This window comes from Tachypleus tridentatus, chromosome 7 (genome assembly GCF_004210375.1).
Source record: "Tachypleus tridentatus isolate NWPU-2018 chromosome 7, ASM421037v1, whole genome shotgun sequence".
Classification (NCBI taxonomy): Eukaryota; Metazoa; Arthropoda; class Merostomata; order Xiphosura; family Limulidae; genus Tachypleus; species Tachypleus tridentatus.
In genome coordinates, this window is record NC_134831.1 from 32523713 (window position 1) to 32544189 (window position 20477).

At 31.8% G+C, this 20477-nt stretch overlaps 1 protein-coding gene across 4 annotated transcripts in view; it reads right to left on the reverse strand.

Annotated features, from left to right (window-relative positions):
* Positions 1–2098: 2098 nt before the first annotated feature.
* Positions 2099–20477, reverse strand: part of LOC143255381 (uncharacterized) — a 28482-nt gene continuing 10103 nt past the window's right edge. For 2 of the 4 annotated variants that reach the window (XM_076510948.1, XM_076510947.1), the window contains 6 exons: positions 13746–13843; positions 13102–13378; positions 12857–12958; positions 8875–8996; positions 8021–8161; positions 2099–3917 (listed from right to left, as the gene is read on the reverse strand). In XM_076510948.1, coding sequence (XP_076367063.1) covers positions 3879–3917; positions 8021–8161; positions 8875–8996; positions 12857–12941 — 387 coding nt within the window. In that variant the 5' untranslated portion in view covers positions 12942–12958; positions 13102–13378; positions 13746–13843 and the 3' untranslated portion in view covers positions 2099–3878. The remainder of the gene's footprint in view (positions 3918–8020; positions 8162–8874; positions 8997–12856; positions 12959–13101; positions 13379–13745; positions 13844–20477) is intronic. The other 2 variants (XM_076510949.1, XM_076510950.1) reach the window with 2 other exon arrangements.

Genomic DNA, 20477 nt, shown 5'->3' on the forward strand with positions numbered 1-20477 from the left:
ATATGAAAACGTACTTGTTCCTTTAATTTATTGAGCAGTTTAGATTCAGGAATAATTAAACCTGATATTTCTTACTTAATGGAAAACTCCATATCTAACCAATATTTAGCATGGGGGAGGAGGCTGCAGCTTCTAGATATTACCTAACCTGCTATTGGAGGACACTGACTTTTGACCTTCTTGTACAATGTAAAGCATCTTAACCGTGCCTTCCATGACCAAAAGGTGTGATGTCAGTCGAACGACAAGGAACAATAGAAGGTAAAACGACATTAACGTAACTTCCTTAAGCAAGAAATTTGCAAAAATTGCACAGACTTGAAAATAGAAAATATATCACAACATAAAACCTTCATATCTGACCACAATACTTCAACTACGTTTCAACGACATAAGAACAGTATTTGAAGTCAGTTACTTTTGGATATCGTTGGTTTTGTTGTATAGTATTACAGCTATATCTTTATTTAATTCTAATTTTCGAAGTTTCAATGTTCCTGAGGAAGTTTCTTCTACTCCAGACATCATTTAAAATAAAATGTTTCCAATGCTATTAATTATTATTTTTTGTTATTCATAAAGACATCTCATTCTCCCCCTTCCTGCTTACAAGAATGACTTTTAACAGATACACCAACTCTTTTAAACAATACGTTTTAAGATATTTTTATTATTGTATATAATAGTCTATACTTATTAATTATTGTAATCATGAATCACTTTCTAAACAAGACAGTAAATACCCTACATCTGAATTCATCTTTATACTAACTGAATAAGTTCTAACTATGAACACTTTGAATTTAATTACCAACTGTATCAAAATACTCACTGATCTTTCAATGGACACAAAAATGAGTCCTTTCTTTGTTGATATACCTTGAAACACTACGGACATAACCAATGCTGAGATAAACTGGATACTGAAGTGCAGTAACACTCAGCATAATTACCTCCAGTTGTAGTTGTTCAAAAGAAAAAAACTGTCAGTAAAAGATTCTACTTTGATTTCTGGACGAGAGTGACTTTTTCCCTGAAACAGGAAGTGAGAGTCGAGAGGTTTAGTCACTCAGAGAAGACACATTCTACTAAACTTTAATTACAGTCATTTAATTTAAGAAAATAGCCTTTGTAACTTGAAATGGTAACGAAGCACAAGCCTGAGGTAATCTTTGTATGTATATGTAATGATGTGTAGATGTTGCAGCCTCACATGCATTAACTATTTATTTACGATTATTTGTATGTTAGTCATTCATAAGTGTTTGTTTAAAGTTAAACACAAAGCTACACAACGGGCTGTTTGCGTCATGCCCAACATGAGTATCGAAACCAAGTTTCTAATATCGTAAGTCTGCAGAAATACCTCTGTGTCACTATGGTTGTCATTCAACAGGAAATAAATCAGTCAATGAGAATCTAATAACTGGATAGTTATGAAGTTTAATTGTTATTTTCATCTATGCTTGTGTAAATTGACACATTCAGCAAGAATTGTAGTTTCTGGAAATGGGAGAAATGCAATACTTATGGCAATGTTGTAGGAATTTTTCCTGAGTTTTGTAAGAGTTGCGCAGTAACATTTCCGTTGGATCAAGCTAAAACGTAAATGGGATAGTTAGCATAACAAGTGTTAGCTTAGTATACCCAGATTTTATGTTATTGTGATGGAGTATTTTTCATCAACAGATTGAAATATTCTCAAATAACTTGGGTTTTTCAAGTAATATCTGATATACAGGTCAGAATTAAAGTCATTACTTCTCCAATACAGGTCAGAGTTATAGTCTGTATTTCTTCTGTAATGCAGGTCAGAATTAAAGTCAGTATTTCTTCTCCGATACAGATATGTTTCATTAGGCACATCCCATTAACATTCACTTGATATGTTAACAGTTACTCAGTAGCGTAATAATTTATTTCCTGATTTCTTATTTGTATGCTTGTGTATTTTTGTATTGGGAATAGCCCTACTGCTTATCACATGCTTGACACTCAATTAGATAAACAAATGAAATATTAATTCTATATTAAACTGCACAATCTAAGTATGTTTCAACTTAGTTTATTATTTTTTCAAAATAATCTGAAATTGATTACAATGTTAGTGAGAAATTAAGAATAATATTACTTGGGCCATAAATAAAAACAAAATTCCGATAAGAACATCTAAAAAAACATCTGAAATTCTTTTCAAGCAAAACTGTAAACTGGATTCATGTGTCACCTGGAATGTAGATGCATTTTAAAAGCTTTTATATTCTCGGTTCTTTGTGATCACTGAACAAAGAAGTCATCCATTTATTTGGGCCAATGTAAGGTTGTAAGGATGATGTGGCAATTGTAGTTTTTTTCAGTTAAGTGCTACACAACAATCTTAAAGGTTGTGCCAACAGGTTCTAACCATTTATGTGGAAGCTAACTGCTCCGCAGCAGGTCTGATAAGGTTTATTAACCGAGGCAACCAAATACCCTTTGGTTGAACACTGTCTTAATGATTCTCCATCTAGTGATTTGTTTTCTATTTCCATCTGAATGTCAGTGAATACCTTTCAAGTTTTTTTGCCATACTAGTGAATCCAGTTGAGGTCAATATCCTGTCAGTAGAACTATGCAAGATGTAAAATAGATGCTTTTATTTTAGCTTTACGTCTTTAATTTTACCTCTGTATTGCCTAGTACGTACATTAAGGTAATATTCTGTGTACCATCCAAAATTACAAAATAAATATTCAAAACATCATTTTTCAAATACGGCAAGTACAATTACATATACTTGAATTTCAAAGTCCACTCCATAAGAATCATACAAGGGATAACTAGTGCTCTTTTATTTCGAGATCAAAGAATTGACAGCATTCATTAGCCCAAATCAAAGTCAAAATAACTAAAGGACATATTTAAAAAAATGGTTTCAATTACAACCAAAATTAGTCAAACGCATCATTGTGAGACAAATTATTCGTATGAAAGACAATGCATTTATCCTGAAAGTTCTAAATTTTAATAATAATTAAAAAAAGAAAAAAAACAGCGAGTATGAGTCTCAGAATTGATGTTTTCTCTCAAATTTAACCAACGTTCAAAAGATGTTTTGAAATGTTTCTTACACACACTGTACTTATAACTCCTTGATAAAAATTACATAACCGAAATATTGAGAAATAAACTCGTTTTATCTGAAGACGCGTATATGAGGCTTTCTCAACGTCTAAGCAAGACATATATTTCAGAAAATTTCTAAAAGAGACTACATAACTATTTAACCTAAACAACAGCACAAACAAACAATCGTTGACTAAAAACCGTTCATAGAAAAGGTATTTAGTATGCTATACAACAGTAATGGTTGTATAATGATATATTTATGTAATATAACAATAACGGTCGTATGATGATGGGAAAGGTATTTAGTATATGATACAACGGTTGTAGTTGTTGACTGAAATAGTGAATGAACCAATGTATTTAGCTAGGAAGTACGTTGATATACAATTAGTAGCAGTGCAAAAACGTTAGAACACGTAATTGGCAAAATATCTTTTACTGTGAAAAAGTACATACGTCTGTTCTAAGGACATACCTCTAGAACCTAATGTTAACTCCGGGAATTAATTCTGGAAATCTTGTTACACTAAACAGAATTGTACGTTTATGATGTTTTGTTTATTACCAAAGTAATATTTATACACACCTTATGAGTTTTAAGTAACATCGATATGTGTTAATGTCCTACAGTTCCAACAGCGCACACACTGACTCACTAGTTTTCAAACATCTGTTTGGAAATTCAGTTTGATGTTTACATCGGAATAAAAACAACGTTGTTTGAAAAATAAGGCTAGATGACTATTCTCTGTAGACTGTATCTCCACAGCTTACTTACATGTTATCAATGGTTTGGTCTTAACATTGGACTGAAAAAAATACACACAAACATGAATTTCAACTTAAAACATAGTAGTTATTCACACGAAACCATTAATTACTTCTACCGTTAAAACAAAATTCGTGTTTGTTAAAATGAAACTCCTGTTTAACAATTATAAAGGTGTATACACACTAAAGAAAATAATCCAGAGATAAGAAAACGTAACTGAAAATTTTATAAAGTATTGATTTTGGGAATTTTTAAGTTAAACCTATAAATACCTCTAAACATTAGAACGGGCACACAAAAACATCTTCAATTACGGCCAATCTCTGGACTCCAAAACGTTGACTGCATATTTTGATGTTACATTTTCATCATTAGTGCATTATAGTGCCATATTTACATTTTTTATAACTCACTGTACTCATAATAACGTTGTGTGTTATTTAATAAAATGATTATATTCCAGAGGGTCGTTTAACATTTCCATGTTACTTTATAAAAAACTGTTTTTACAACTAATTTTATAACTTATCATAAATACTTATCTCTAAATCCTTACTGTGAAGGCAAGGGAAACGATATGTTATTTATTAGTGAGAAAATATACAAAATATCAATACATTAACCTCTCTAGAATAAAACATGAAACATTATGATAATAACCTCACTAAATAACACTAATAACTTTAAGTGACGTAAGAAAAGCATGGAAAAATCGTCTATATCATATCCCAGCCAATCAAAAAGTCAGTTTGTTCTGTAGCTTGCGAATCTAATCTACTGAAATTAAAATTCCTTTATTCATCAGTTCCGAGTATCAGGAGAAAGTTATTGGTACAATTAATATTGATTACAATACAATGGCTCCTATCACATCATGTAACACTCAATTTTACGTAATAGAAGAATGAAACATGGTATTTCCGTTTATTAACATGGGTAAATGCTATGAAATTTACAACTGTGGATGAATAGTGAAAAGGTGCAACAATGCAGCAACTCTCTCTAATGTGATAGTAAATATTATCTGACAGTCATAGTGAGGAAACTTAGAAAACATAAGCATTAAGATTTTTGTTAAAGGAATCTGTAATAAACTAATACCCTATTAGGAAATCTGTAATGAACTAATACCCTATTAGGAAATCTGTAATGAACTAATACCCTATTAGGAAATTCGTAATGAACTAATACCCTATTAGGAAATTCGTAATGAACTAATACCCTATTAGGAAATCGTGGATATTCACAGAAAAAAAAAAAAAAGGGGTACAAGTGCAACTAAAAAAAAATTACTTTAATGGTTCTTAAACCCCAATTCTCCTCCCTCTGTCTGGAAAATATGTTCAAGTACAAACGGTGTCAGATGAGATAAGCTCAGCTACCTGAAGCTAGTCTTTCCGCTTCGGTATGCTAAGAATATACCTAAATACGCAAGTTGTAAGTAGATAAACAACTATTTAAACACAAGTTTTATTGATTGGAGACTACACTGTCTTCTTCAGGTAAATATGCTAAAGACAACGTTGGTTGTCCAGAAAAAAAATGTCAGAATTGTAACGATGACATTTAGAAACTGAATATTGAGTAACTTGTCGTTGGTTGACTTAATCCAACGTTTGCCGTTTACAAGGCATATTAATTGTCTGCTGTTTCAACTGTACTCAGGGTAAGTTTCGCAACCCCAAGGCAGAATGGACAAGACGGACTTTCGTCCGATTTTCCTCTACAACTTCAAACTTGGACAAAAAGATGCCGAAACCACACGGAACATCAACCAGGCATTCAGCCATGGATCTGTTACTGAACATACAGTTCAGCGTTGGTTCCAAAGGTTTTGGCATGGAGATGAAAGTCTTGAAGACCACGAAGGTTGTGGAAGGAAGCCATCCTTAGAAGAAACACATTAAGGGAACCAGTTGAGACAGACCCTCGCACAACAGTACGTGAGCTTGCAGAAAAGGTAGGCACAAGCACACCAAGCATTACCAACCACCTGAGTGCAACTGGAAAGACGAAAAAGTTGAATAAGTGGGTTCCGTATGAGCTGACTGAAGATCAACAAAATCGACGTTATAAGACCTGTCAAGGATGACGCTTCAAAGGTTAAACGAATTGGAAATTGAGGTTCTGCCTCATCTACCTTATTCCCCACACCTTTCCTCTACAAATTTTCATTTTTAAAGCACTTTAAGAACTTTTTGAACAATAAACGCTTTCAAAACCAGGCAGCTGCAGAAGTAGCTTTCAGGGAACTCATTGACCAAAGAAACTCTGATTTCTACAGTAGGGGCATAAACAGTATCGTTACACGTTGGCAAAAGTGTGTTGAAGAAAATGGCGCTTATTTTGTTTAAAGCCCGTTTTACAACACTGGTTTATACTTTTCCAAACTTCGTAGTTACAAAACGACATTTATTTCTGGAGAACCTAATAGTTACTTGAACATAGGATAACCTTGAGTAGCTAACGCCCTCTAAGTTCTCCACAAGATATTTTTCGTGATCGAGAGTTTAATTTGTTTATATAGTTTCATATTTATTGAAAAAGATAATTTGTTTTATAGAGCAGTCCTTATTTATGAATAATATAACATTATCACTAAAATAGTGACAATTATTACAAAATGTGAAAAATATTTCTAATCCACTTTTAAAGTATGTACTTAACTTTAAATAAAACAAAACGTTTTATGAAACTTCTCACGTCATTATCCAAAGAATACGGTAATATCCCCTCCCCAAAGAGTGCGCGCCTCACAGTTTGAGAACCACTGAGGAGGAGCAAGGAATCATAATAAATTGTTTATGAGGGTATTCTGGATTTGGTTAACGTAGTACGTTATTTGATGCATGAGTTGGACTTAGTTAAGATTATAAACTTTTTATCGTATTGTGGATTAAGTTAAGCTGGTAACCTATTAATTGTGTATTTGACTTAGCTATGATACTAGTAGGGTGTTCCGGAGTTAGCCATGGCGATAAGTTATTCATTGTTTTCTGATTCATTCACTGTAGAATTTATGTGAAAACAGTCTTTCTCATGGACAACCAAAATTTTTAATTTTTGTCAAAAGACAAATATTACTACTAAGTAATTTTAAAACTATTAAAATACGCATTATATATGATAGCAAGTACGCTAAAAGCGATATTCAGGCTTACGGAGCTTTAAAAGTTTACTTATAATTAAATATTAAAAATCATAGAAATATCTGCTTTGTAAATTACTAATGAAATGTACTCGATTATCATAAGGTTTTGGTCCTCACAAATAACTGACTTTACGAACTGTAAAAGCGTTCATAATCTTCAGCGGACTAAAGAACCAAACAAAAACTGGCAAAGAGGACATAGCACAGAGGGCATAATTTGGAGGAACAGGCATGGGCTACAAACAAAGTCCAATTAGCTCATTACTTTGAGGTAAAAGTGATTTTTGTTATTTATTATCTTTCACCATAATGGTATTCAAGATATATTGTCCTAAAACATTCGATGTACTGGAAAAAACTATATCAAATTGCCAGTTAAAATTTAGCTATTTAAAATACTTTCTTCAACCATAAAATTTGCATATTTCAAAGGCACATTAAACCAATCTTCTCCTCGATTAATACCAATTTATTACGGGGTTAGTTAGAAAAATGAATCGCAGTTGATTCCCGATCTTTCTAGGATAACTTGAAAAGTCAAGCACAAATCAGTATTTCACAAGGTTCCCAAATGTAAATCATATTTTTACCTACTATTTCCTTTATCTTGGCTGGTATTATCTTGCTTTAATAGCATTCTCTCCATAAAACAAATCGATTGTATTCCTTGTATTCTAACATTATAAAATGTCTTGTAACAGTGGCCACTTGCTGTTTAAGACTCATAACGTTAGCAAATTAATATGTAGAATTATACACGGACTTTTATCCACATTAAAATACTTTTACACCTCGCTAATAAAAGTATTTTAATTCAGAGAAAAATTCGTGTATAATTCTGTCATAGTTCCTACTTACTTTTGGTATTGAAAATAAAAATCGAACGTTAGTAAGTCGCTCACTAACAAATATACTGTAACTATGGTGTTAAGCAATACAACATAACCTGAAGGATCACTGAAAACTTAACCATCTAAAGTTATACTTACAAAAACATTCTTGTTTGTTTCCTCGTTCAAAGACTCCCGCGCAATTTCTTCAGCCAAGCCTTTTTCAGTCACACCTTTCAGAAACAAGCTTACAACTTCAGGGGCAAATTTTTTCTCTGTCTTGAATTTTTGTGCTGCATTCTATAAAAATGAAAAAGTTATTTTACTAAACGTTAGTTATTGTTTTTTATTTTAAATAATGACGACTAAAAACAAATATGATTATTGTTCCTGTCATGAAACATGCTACATTATCTGAGCTTTTACAACATAATCTTATTTTGAAGAAATTTCACATATTATATAAACACGGAATGTAAACCCTTATTTCGTACCGAGTTTTCCATAGTAACACGGTTTCTAATCAGGATATTCTTAAATCCACAGAAGCAAGCCTACAAAAATGTGTTTTGGTGTCAAGCCCAAAGCTATACAATGCTTAATATGTGCTCTAATCACCGCGGGTATCGAAACCCGAATTTTATCGTTACAAGCCCTCAGAATTACCACTGAGCCATTTGGAGTAGGGAGTAAATGTAGATAGCCGATAGCGCAGCTTTGCTCAAAAACAGTATCTTCCAACTGTGTATATCGTCACTTCGTGTTGGATAAATAATATCATACGACGAGACGTTGAGCGTTTCTTTCCGATTATGTAGCTGATTAGCCCACACAGGATGTACAATTATCTAACTTCTTTGAATTTCAAGTTTAGGTACAAACGTTTTCAGTTTTCTTCCTGTTTCGTTTGAAGCAAGTTAACTTCTTTAAAATGTATTAAATAGCAGAGGAATAATTTGAAATTAAGTTGAAGAACATTTTATTTGTAATGTAATGAAATACATAATTTTTACCTCTAAAATATCTTCTTTAACATCATTGAGTGATATCCTTTTCCTGCCTGAGGTCGACATAGGGACAAGGATGAAATTCACCAATATTTGGCAAAAGTAGAAATGACCCCTGGATGGAGGTCCTGGAATCGATAGGATTAAAGCTTAAATTAAAGAAGGTATCGATGAAATTTATTATATATTAATTTTCATAATTTAAATAAATATCGTAAGTAGGATAAATTAAATTTTACCGAGACTAAAAACCTTACAAACACGTGAATGTGGTACTACCATGTTTCTCACGAAGTTTAAAGAAATAGCTCTTAAGAAGCGGTTTCTCCTCATTTATGTTTCAATTTGTTCTTCTTCCAGTGGTGAAAAGAAATCCCTATATCGGGGGGGGGGGATTAGGCTGCATTTTTTGACATACATTAATATCACAGTTGAGTGTTACAATGTAAAAGGTGTGACGTGCACACGTCCCCGTATTCATAATGTTAAATAACGCACTATGAATAAAAAGTATTAATTAGCATTTCCGAATATTCTTAAATAGAAAAAGACACCCCCAATAGTGGCACGTCTTCAAACTTACACAGCTAGAATCCGAGTTTCGATACCCGTGGTGGGCAGAGCACAGATAGCCCATTGTGTAGCTTTGTGCTTAATTCAAAAAAAAAAAAAAAAGCCTATAAAGACTCAACTAATGTATTTAATTGTTTGTTTAGGAATATCACTAGGAAGCGTTAGTATAGTAACATTTCAAAGTTACTGACATCATTTTTAATTACTGTATCCATCCTGATAACAGTTTTGAATACTGCAGCATACAACACCTGTCCAGGAATCGCCTGAATCTCTGTTGAAATTCTTTAAGTTGGGATTACTGTTGGTTATACCAATAAACCCGCATTTATAACATGACCCACAAACAGTAATTAGGGCTGAGGTTCAGAGAAGAGTGGTGGGCAAAATTAATGGAAGAGAGCTTTCTAATCTGTTTGCATGGTGGTTAAGGCGCTCGACTTGCGATTCGAATCCCGTCACCGAACTTGCTCGCCATTTCAGCAGTGGAGTTTGTCGTACATTTCGTTGGTAAAGAATAGCCTAATAGTTGACAGTATGTGAGGTTGACTGTCTGCCTTCCTTCCAATCTTTCACTGTTAAATTAACCCTGTGTAACGTTACACAAAATTTAACAAATTATATATGTTTATATATATATATATAACTATGTATGACCGAGATCTCAAGTTGTTCTTGCAGCGGTATTCCTAGAAGGCTGCGTCAATATTGCAGTAATGTTGACAGACACACTCAAACTATCCACCGTTTCAAACGTAATGTCACCTTATCCACTTCACTGATAGCACCAAAATGATAGTTACCTATTCCATCCTGGGATTACATATATGCCTAATTTGCATGTACCACAAGTTTAGTAAGGTTTCCACAAATCAATACGAACATTCCAGTGATTCCTTGTGCAAATATACAAGATGTTTTAGTCATGTCACGTAAATCTCCTTACGTTGTTAAAAAAACATACCCATAACAACTCAATCACTCTATACAATAGCTTTGTTAAAATAAAGACCCAAATCATTTAGTTATGAATCTGTACTCACCTATCTTAGTAGGTTTAAGAACATCACAGCCTACCGAAATTACGAACTACAATAGTGTTCTTTAACCCAAAACAAACTTTATTTATGTTATGAATTACTCGGAAATTTTCAAAAAGAATATTACTTTTAAATTGTTTTGGTACTTCTTTTCAATATTGCTTCTAACATCACTCACATGTAAAGGGGAACTACCTTTTGACATACACATGATAAAACCTCGGAAAAGTAGTAGTAAATAACAGTGGACTTAAGTTTTAATCAGTTTTCACTCTAAATACATAGCTCCCTCCAGCGGATCAGTGATAAGTCTGAAAACTTATAACGTTAGAAACCGGGTTTAGATACCCGTAGTTGACGCAACGCAGATAGCTTTGTGCTTAAGAACAAACAAGCTCAATATATAAACAATACACGTATATATAAATATATAAAATCATTAGGGCTCCTCGCGTTAGTTATTTGTTGCTTTACTTGCCTTTTAACAGATTTTACGCTAATCCATTTCTTTATTCAACTTAAGAAAGTCAGTAATTGCAGCCATATCCACTGTTTTCGTTTACTTGTTTGATTGAGCCTTTTATTGATAACTCGTAGAATTCCGTTTTCCGCAGGTTTCGATTGACTTTACCTTTGACCTTGTTCCTCAAGAAGCCCGTTACTTTACTAAAACAGTTCCTAAGATACATGGCCGAGTGTGTGAGGTTGAAGTAAAAACAAGAAAGTGTCTCTATAGTTTTAGGAACAAGACAGGCCGCTATATTTTATTTTACTTGTTGCAGTATAGAAATATGTAGTTTGTGTTTGCGTGTATGTGCGTTTTTAGTGTATAACACAAAAACATGTTTCTGTGCCCAGTCCGTAATGATGTGTGTGTGAGGGGGGGTATAAATAAATGATTATTTGCTCGGTATTTAATTAAATTTAGGTGCGTCTCAATTTTCATTTGCACATTGCTTTTGTTACGAGGAGGAAGGGATGATAAGCTATAAATGTTTGTTGGTTATGAACCACAGCGCAACGTAACATGTATAGCAGTGGTTCCTAACCTTTTTTATGCCCCGCACCCCTAAAAATTTTTAATATGTTCTCGCACCCCTCACAATAATTATTTATTTAAGAATAAAGGTGAAGGTGGCCAAAACAAATTTTTATAATTAGTTTTTAATGATATACAAAAACAAAACATTTGGAAAAGAAAAAATACTACAACAATCTAAAAGTTGCTTAAACCCTACATGGCCTAAAAAAAAAATGTTATCTTGCACCCCCTGGAACACTATCTCGCACTCCTGGTTGGGAACCACTGATGTATAGTGTTACTCATATAATACGACAGTAAATACTCCCGTGTTTATTATCTCGTTTTATTATTGTTATTATATAATTAAATTCTGTCACATATCAGAGGCGGAGTTCCTCTTTAGTATAGTAATCTAATGGATCGGATTTTTTGCTTCTTTTGCTCTTTATAATAATAATAAATTAAAATATTTTGTAGTTTAATCATAACTGAATAAGCTTGTGTCAAATTAATGTTTTATTAGCGGTGAATGATGATATTATAACATAATTGGTGTGTAAAGTAAAATAACCAAAATATCCAAATCAATTACTTTAGTAGAAGTTCGCAATAATCTACTGTAAATTAATTTGTTTTAAATAAAGAAAGCCATTTGGTCACTAGAAACTGCTTTTAAAAGAAAAAGAACTAAAATCTTCTAGATGAAGCAATTTGTTACTTCTACTTAATGCTTACGTTATTACAGCTCTAACCCTAAAATTATCAATATGGCCATATCTCCTTGGGTTTGATTTTTAAAATATTTCCGAAACTGTTTATGCCTTTGCGGGTTCACAACATTATTGATTATAGGGCCCCTAATAACAAAAAACGAATCATACAAAAAATGTGAAAAAACACCACCAATATTTAAGTTAACCTCACTAATACTGCTGGATTCCCTGTGAATTTTACTTTTTCAATGAGCTGTTTTAGTCAGTTTTTGGTTATTTCTAAACAACGAGGGTTGAAATAATAAGAGCATGAAGTTACTTGATATGTTATATTATTTGGGTTCCACTAGGACTGAAAGTTATAAAAAGTGGTAGTAATCCGAGATATAAATATTTAGTTCTTCATAAACTATTTCTTCTCCCCCTACTCCTACAAATCAGAAACATATATTATTAAGCTCCGTTGTTTTTTCAACAATACTTTATAAACATTGTTTTGCTTCAATAAGTGAAAGTAAAGCATTCTCTTTGAATACCCTGTCTTAAACTACAATAATTAAAACTTACTTGTACTGTTGAGTGTAAAATGTTCTATTAGTATAATTATTCTATCTATAGTTAGAGTAGCTAAAACTTACCTCTCCCGTGTACTTGGAACCGGAGGTATGATATTATACGGATATATTTTGAAATCACCCACTGACGACGGCGACATCTTGCCATCAGTAGGAATGTCTATACTGCAAAGCAGATTGTAATAACTCGTTATTAAAGTAAATAGATATAATGTATTAAATACGCTCTTGACACGTGTCAAGCTCTATTTTGTATCCTCATACTTAAAAAAAATAAATAAATAAGTAAAACAAGTGATAATACTCACAGATCAAAACTAGAAAATGACAGTAATAGTCTGAACTGTGTGTTAATACACGAGTCAAATTAATTTAACTAACATGCTTTGCCAAATAATTAGAGCTCTATCACTTTGTCGACAAATTTCTAAGAACAAGAACCAGAGGGATAGTTTCCGTTGTAAGATAATTCGAAAGAAAATAGTACATTACGATAACATGATTCAGTTCCCCTGCACTACTTCAAAGGCTATCCACGTCACCTTTTCTAATACTGACGCATCATGCAAATATCAATAGATGTAACTGTAATACAAGAATATGATATATTTTCTAAATTTCTACGTAATCAAAAGAAACATTTTTATGAAGTGAATAAAATAATGTATATAAATAAAAAAACACTAACATTAAACATATGATAAGCTGAGATACTTTTATATTAATTTTTCATGAGTATACAAAAAAGTAAAAACTAGCTGTGCAAACACAAGTTTTATATCAACATCGTGAAAAGCTTTCACTATAAAGTAAAGAAAGAAAAGCTGAATTTGAGTCTTATCAAATTGCATACTGAGCTTAAAAGAAATGCATCAACTTAACTAATGTGTTAATACAGCATTTTATAAAAGTACACATTGAGGTTTATAAGACAAATAATGATGAGCCTTACTGAATATCCAGCAATATCCTCAGGTGGAACTGGTACACTGTATGAGTCCATTCCATCATACAACTCTCTAGTCACATTTAAGCTTCCATATCTTCTATCTGTTACAATTTTAATTTCCACAGCTTATTATTCTTCTTACAGACAGTTTTAGATCATGTATGTAATCATGGTAATGGTATAACCATACTTTAAGTTACTTTTTACATATATAATAAATGTTTCTTTCAGCACAAAGACATAGAATGGGCTATCTGTTCAATGTTCGATAATAATATAGTATAAAATAAGTGAGATTCCCCACTAATTCATTTATTTGTATTGTGATGCATTTTGTAACTTAATTACATGTATATGTGTAAATGGAATGTAGTAGTAAAGTCAAATTAATGAACTAATATACACAATCTTAGTGAATTAACATATTGGACCACATGCAAAGTGCACCAAAGTTATATAAATTAAACTGAAAAAGTTTGAAAATAATACTGCTATTTTTTGTAACTATTATAATGCACCAGTTGCTTCCAAACATTCTGTTAACCTTATTATAAACTAATATTGTGGGTGAACAATAAAATATTGTATATAACTATGTATTTGTAGATCAGCTTCTGTGTGTGTAATCTGATAACAGAATATCCTTCCTTTTATTCAGAGCATATGCTTTTCCAATTGTCACCAAACTATGGTAATTATTTTTCATTTTCAAATGCATTTTGAAACAAGCTTATTTACATAAGAAAGCCTCGAGTTGAGACGAGTGTTTTGTTTTCAAAATTCATGTAATTATCTTTTCAGGTGGAAATAATAGCTTGGTTTGGTGTTTATATTATAAGAACCATTTTTAACATCAGGAGAAATGCTGGATGTGGTTTATCTATTGTTATACTGTTGATGCACAATATGTTCACAGACCAAACATTACAGTCTTGTCCTGTCACAGGTGGCTTGGCAAAAAACACAGGCTGCCCAGAAGAAATGGCAATATCTTTGTTTGAACCAGCAGTTAGGGCTATAGTTGATAAGTTACTCTATATGCAGGCATTGTAAATGTGGATTGCAATAATTTTATTATCTTGAGAACCTAAAGTGTGTGTATTCAAACTCAGATACAATTTACTATTGCTAATGCACCCCAGTAGCACTGCATTACGTCTGTAAACTCACACTGCTAAAAACTGAGTTTTGATACCCATGGTGGACAGAACAAAAATAGCCCAATGTGTAGCTTTGTGCTTAATTCTAAACAAAGAAATGGTTATTGTTAACTTTAACTTCAAAAACTGGTTTGAAATATTTAATTTAGTATGTCCATGATTACAGTTTCTGATTTTCTCAACATTATGAAATAATTATTTGTGTGTCTGAACCAGCTTTACATTTTGAAAAAAACTGTATTAATCAAAGGAAAATAACATTCCTGAAAGAATGATTCCAGTTCTGTAATAAAAGCCAGCAGAACAAAGTTAAGCAAATAAGGGTTGAAAACAGAAAACAAAGGAGCTCAAGTTGTCTACAAGTTCTGTAAACAAGACTGTATTATCTAAGAAACTTTTATAAAATTATGAGAAAATTAATCTGAGAATAAAACTGAATACATTTTAGCTGATCATTATCTAATACTTATCACAGAATAAATGTTCACTACAACCTAATCCACATTCAGAACCAAACTGATTACATCCATAACGACTTTACTGTAAATTTTGAAAAATTGCAATCCAACATTAACTAGAAAACAACTCATTTTTATATCAAACAAAATTTTATAATTTCTTGCTGATGTGGCAAATTCTAGGTTTGATATTTTTCTGGCTAGATTATTGGCAACAATATCTAAAAATTATCCAAATGGCACACTGATTCACAATATAATTACTGCCAGATTTTCTATTAATGTTCAGGGCATCCATTTTGAAATTCAAAGTTGATACCATTTGCAGCTTATTCAGACCATTTGCATGGAAATGAGAAATAACAATTAACATTGACATATATGTCACCACATTTTATGGATAAGAACATGTCACACACACAATGAAATACTGATTTGTTAAGCTTTACTAACTAGACATGTCAAATATGACATCTGTTTAATGCATCCCTGAGAACACTATGGTTTTATTGACAAGATTTGCTGCTAGCATTATTTCCATGTCAATAAAAGTTTTGTCTATAGTAAAATGATTCTTACAGAATGTAGTATTTGTTGTTAAATTATTTAAGAATTGATTCAGTAATCAAGTAATGTTAGGCTTTCTTATTACAGATAATCTAAGGGTCATATCAAGTAATTCATGATGATGAGAAACCCACTTGAAGTAAAAATGTATTCTCAAGACAGCTTGTCTATAACCGCTATTAGGTATTAACACTTTTGTTAAAATAAAGTACAGAATAATGTTTCTAGTGTAGTTGTAAACTCTCTTTGTTAACCTGAAAATAGCCCGAGAAGGTCAAAACATTGTTCTGTACTTTATTTTAATTAAAGTTTCAATACCCATACCAGCCGTCTTGAGAATACATGTCAAGTAATCCTTGTAAAAAGCCCCTATAAAACATATAAGAAAGACAGAGAAAAGTGTTAATATCAAGGTCTGATTAAAATGCCAGGGTGACAAAATTATAAGTAGTGTGACAGTGACTCAGATTTTTAATGGCAATCACCACAAAAGAACAATAGAAGCTCATAAAATCAGTGTTCAAGTACTGTTTTAACTCTACTTCAAAGTGTTTTTGATGACTGACAAGCTCTTAAACAGTCACATGAGACCAGTGTAGTACAGCTGAAAATTGCATGTAATAATAATAAAGACATGGGAAAAGAACAGACATTCATGACTGAGCTGGAATCCTTGAATATAGAAGCCCAATTTAAAGGACTCATTTAGCCTGCATTTGTCAACACAGATAACTGACAAAAGTTGAGTGAAAAAGGACTTGATGACTGCTACAAGAAGAATATCTTAGTGAACAATGAATAATTTCACATGCATAAAAAACACTGTACTATAACAAACACAAGTGATTACAATAAATGTATAATGATAAACCTGTAACACCATCTAGGTTACCTGTGTTTAAATTTACATTTAAAGATCAATTATTATTTTTTACTACTAATCACATCTAATTTGGGAATAGATTTAAGTGAAAACTGTTATTATTAACTGGGTGCCTTTTTCTCCCATGGTTTTGAAATTGATTTGATTTTATGTCCTTTGAGTAAAAAGTTACTTGGATGGACTTCTATATTTCATACTGAAGGGTCTTTTATCTCCAGCTTTCCTTTATTGATTTTGCACCTTATTTTTTGTTTTATATTTTACATCAAAATTTCGTATATTTCTAGATTTACTATTTTTATTTACTTTGTAAATACTAAAAGTTCCTATGTTATGTTCACTTGTTAGTATTGAATACTTTCTCTTTGTATGTTTACTTATGTGTCTTTTTGGCTACCCTTCATGACTTCCCAGATCTCTTTCCTTCCTCCTCAGGATTGTATCTCATCCATTTGTTTTGTTGAGTTTGTTGAACTCAACTGGGATTTTACTCTCATTTATTTGTTTTATCCAAAAATATGGAATATTGGAAACTCATCAAAGATCTGTTTTGACTATATACCTATCTGAAGACACCTCACTTCACCATGGAATTCTACCTCTCATTTTAGTGAGTTTTTTCCTCAGAACTTTGAATGACCAAGTTCAGTTTGTTGGCCACCTATCTTCACATCTCAGTTGCCCCATTGTGACATCCTTTTCTTTGGTTCATCCACAATAGTACTGTCTTACAGTTCTGAGCACTGCCATTTGGTCTTTCTTCAGCTCAGTTCATATTTTGCCAAGAAGTATGATCTTTTGCATGCCATTTTCACTAACTTAGCCTTTAGACTCACAATTACATGGTCAACTGGCTGCTACTACTAACTTTTTGGGCCAAATCAGCAACCCACATTCATTTATTTCTTCAAGAGTCTCCCAGTGCCACAGCTGTATGTCTGCAGACTTATAACACTAGAAACTGGGTTTTAATAACTGGTGGGCAAAGTACAGGTAGACAACTGTGTAGCTTTTTGCTTAACTTCAAGGCAAACAAACAAACTCCTTCAAGAAGCTGCTTGAGTTGGGTTTCTCATAAAGTTGGAGAAGTTCTTTACTACCCCCAGTAGAATGGGAAGTCAGGAAGGCCTTACCTTCTTCTCTCTCTGTGTGAGAGGTTTTATCTCTTTCAGGAATCCTTTGGTCAAGTGCACATGATTTTCCTTTACTGGATGCTTCTTGACCAGTAGGACTTCTCCCATAGTCTCTTGGGTTTTATACACTTACCCTCTGACCAGATTCCTCTACACAGTAACTTCCTATATATCAATTTATAAAATATATAATTTTCTATATATCAATATATAGAACAGTAATATAAATGCTTAAAGCTATATAAAGTGATAAAAACCCTATAACCCGAGCACTTTCAAAAGGTCACCCTTCAAATGTATTTAGGAAAATTATACATATTTTTGAAACTGTCAATAGCAGTGCTGTTCTTGAAATAAATATAAAACTATAAATGTGTTAACAGGGTAAGTCAGATTACCTAATGTAAACAGGTTCATAATAACTTCCAGTTTCAGATTTAATAGAAATACAAACTTTCAGTTCATTAAGACCTCCTGTTTTAAAGTTTATCGTTTTACTTTTGTTTTAATGTTTAATCATGGATTACATATATATACAGAGACACATTCTTGCATGGAGGAAATGTTATTAAACAGTGAATTAAAAGTTTTACTGAATAAAATAACTACATTAAAACCACCCTCAGAATTAGTTTTTAATTTTCTTTTGTCACCACTTTTTGTGTGTCTCTTGAACATTATATGTACACAACATCTTTTTCCAGATTTAACTTAAAAAGAAGCTCACTAAGTATTTGACATAATTTTTTTAGATTTACCTAGAACAAGACAGCTGCCACCTAGTGGACATTAATAAATACAATGGATTCTTATTGGGTCTCTTCCTTTAATTGTGAAATCAATTTATTTTAAATATTCACAAAGGTATGGTAATTCTGATTATAGCTGTATATGAATAAAAAACATTCTGTGACAAATAAGAAAGCTCAATTGAAATTCATAAAAAATAAATAAAACAGCTAAAACTACAAAGGTAGATACACCTTAAGCCATGACACAACAACAGAAATTTAAAATGTATTCTTTCTGTTTTATTAGAAGTAGAAATACTAAAATAAAATCTCTTATAATCAAAGTTTGTTGCCATATTTTAGAGGCTTACAGAAGAATAATGATGTAGAAGTTATAAAGCAGACACTGAAATTAACACTTCCATAACTGGTTTTGTGTATTTAACATAAGCTTGTAACCACCATGTAACTATGAATGTATATGCACCATAACAATGATAGTACCTTATGTGATTTCAAAAAACTTGGTATACAGTAAACAAGTATTTTGCAAACAAACACAATTAAAATTTTCAGTTGAGGAATTTCATTAAAACTTTGTCCATAAGTATAAGGAGTAAGATGGTGGGTGAATGGTGCAAATGTAAAGTGATTTTCATGTCAAAATAAAAATACTTTTCTTTATCTAAAACTTTTGAAACTTTATTTGCATAATCACTAAATTTTTCTAAATATATGTAACATTTTTTTTTTCAGAAAAACTTTATAATGTTTTTCTTGTTTTATCTACCATAACATATACTGGGTTGGTGAACTTAAACTTACCTTGTTACCACCATATAAAATTACGAAATAAATATAAATTACCCTTTTTCATTCTAGAATGATATAAAGTTGTAACAAGGTACTAGAACTGTTTATTTTAAATACCTTATAGCTTGTAACAGTACAGAGATGCTTATATTTTATTGCTTATTGTACCTTGAATGTTGTGTAACTAATAATTATACCACACAAGTTGTAAATCCCTGAACAGATATGCAATGAACATTAACATATCAAATTATATAATCCATGAGCTGCTCACAAACATACTCTGTTAAGAAGAATTTCTTTTATTCTTTACTTTATCTCATAAGTTTCTATTTTTACATTTTACTTACTGTTATAATAATAAAGAAAAAACATTAAAAGCATGAAATAAAGTACATGCCTTGGTCTTTTCTTCATTCTTATTTTATTTGTCATAAAACTTTATATTTTTTACATATTAATGGTATTGATACAACAATTAATGCAAATAAGAACACAGAAGAATAACACACAGAAAACAGTCCTATAATTATCATAATTATCTGGCTTTCTAACTGTATAATAATATCCTTAAAGAAATTCAGCTAAACTCTACAATTTCAAACGACAAAACAGACAGTGCCGTGTAAAGAAAACAACATCATCATTAGATAGATTAAAACTTTAGCTTTCTATTGGGTGTCAATAATATTGTATGAAACATTAAAGAGAACTATTGGTATTTGTGAAAGATGGAATGCGATAGGTGGGTCTGATTATCTAGTTTGTGGTTTGTAGGAAAATAACAATGGGAGATATAAAAGTAAACTTGGTCTATATTATAATTAGAAGTCTATGTGACATTTCTTATTTCTTGGAGGGGTGTTCAATAAATTAGAGAAGAGGAAGAACTTAGAGATCAAATGTCACAATTCTAATACCAGGAAAGATTCAAGATTTTATAATTATTTATTTTTAAGAATAAGAACTTTAAACAAATACAATATTAAA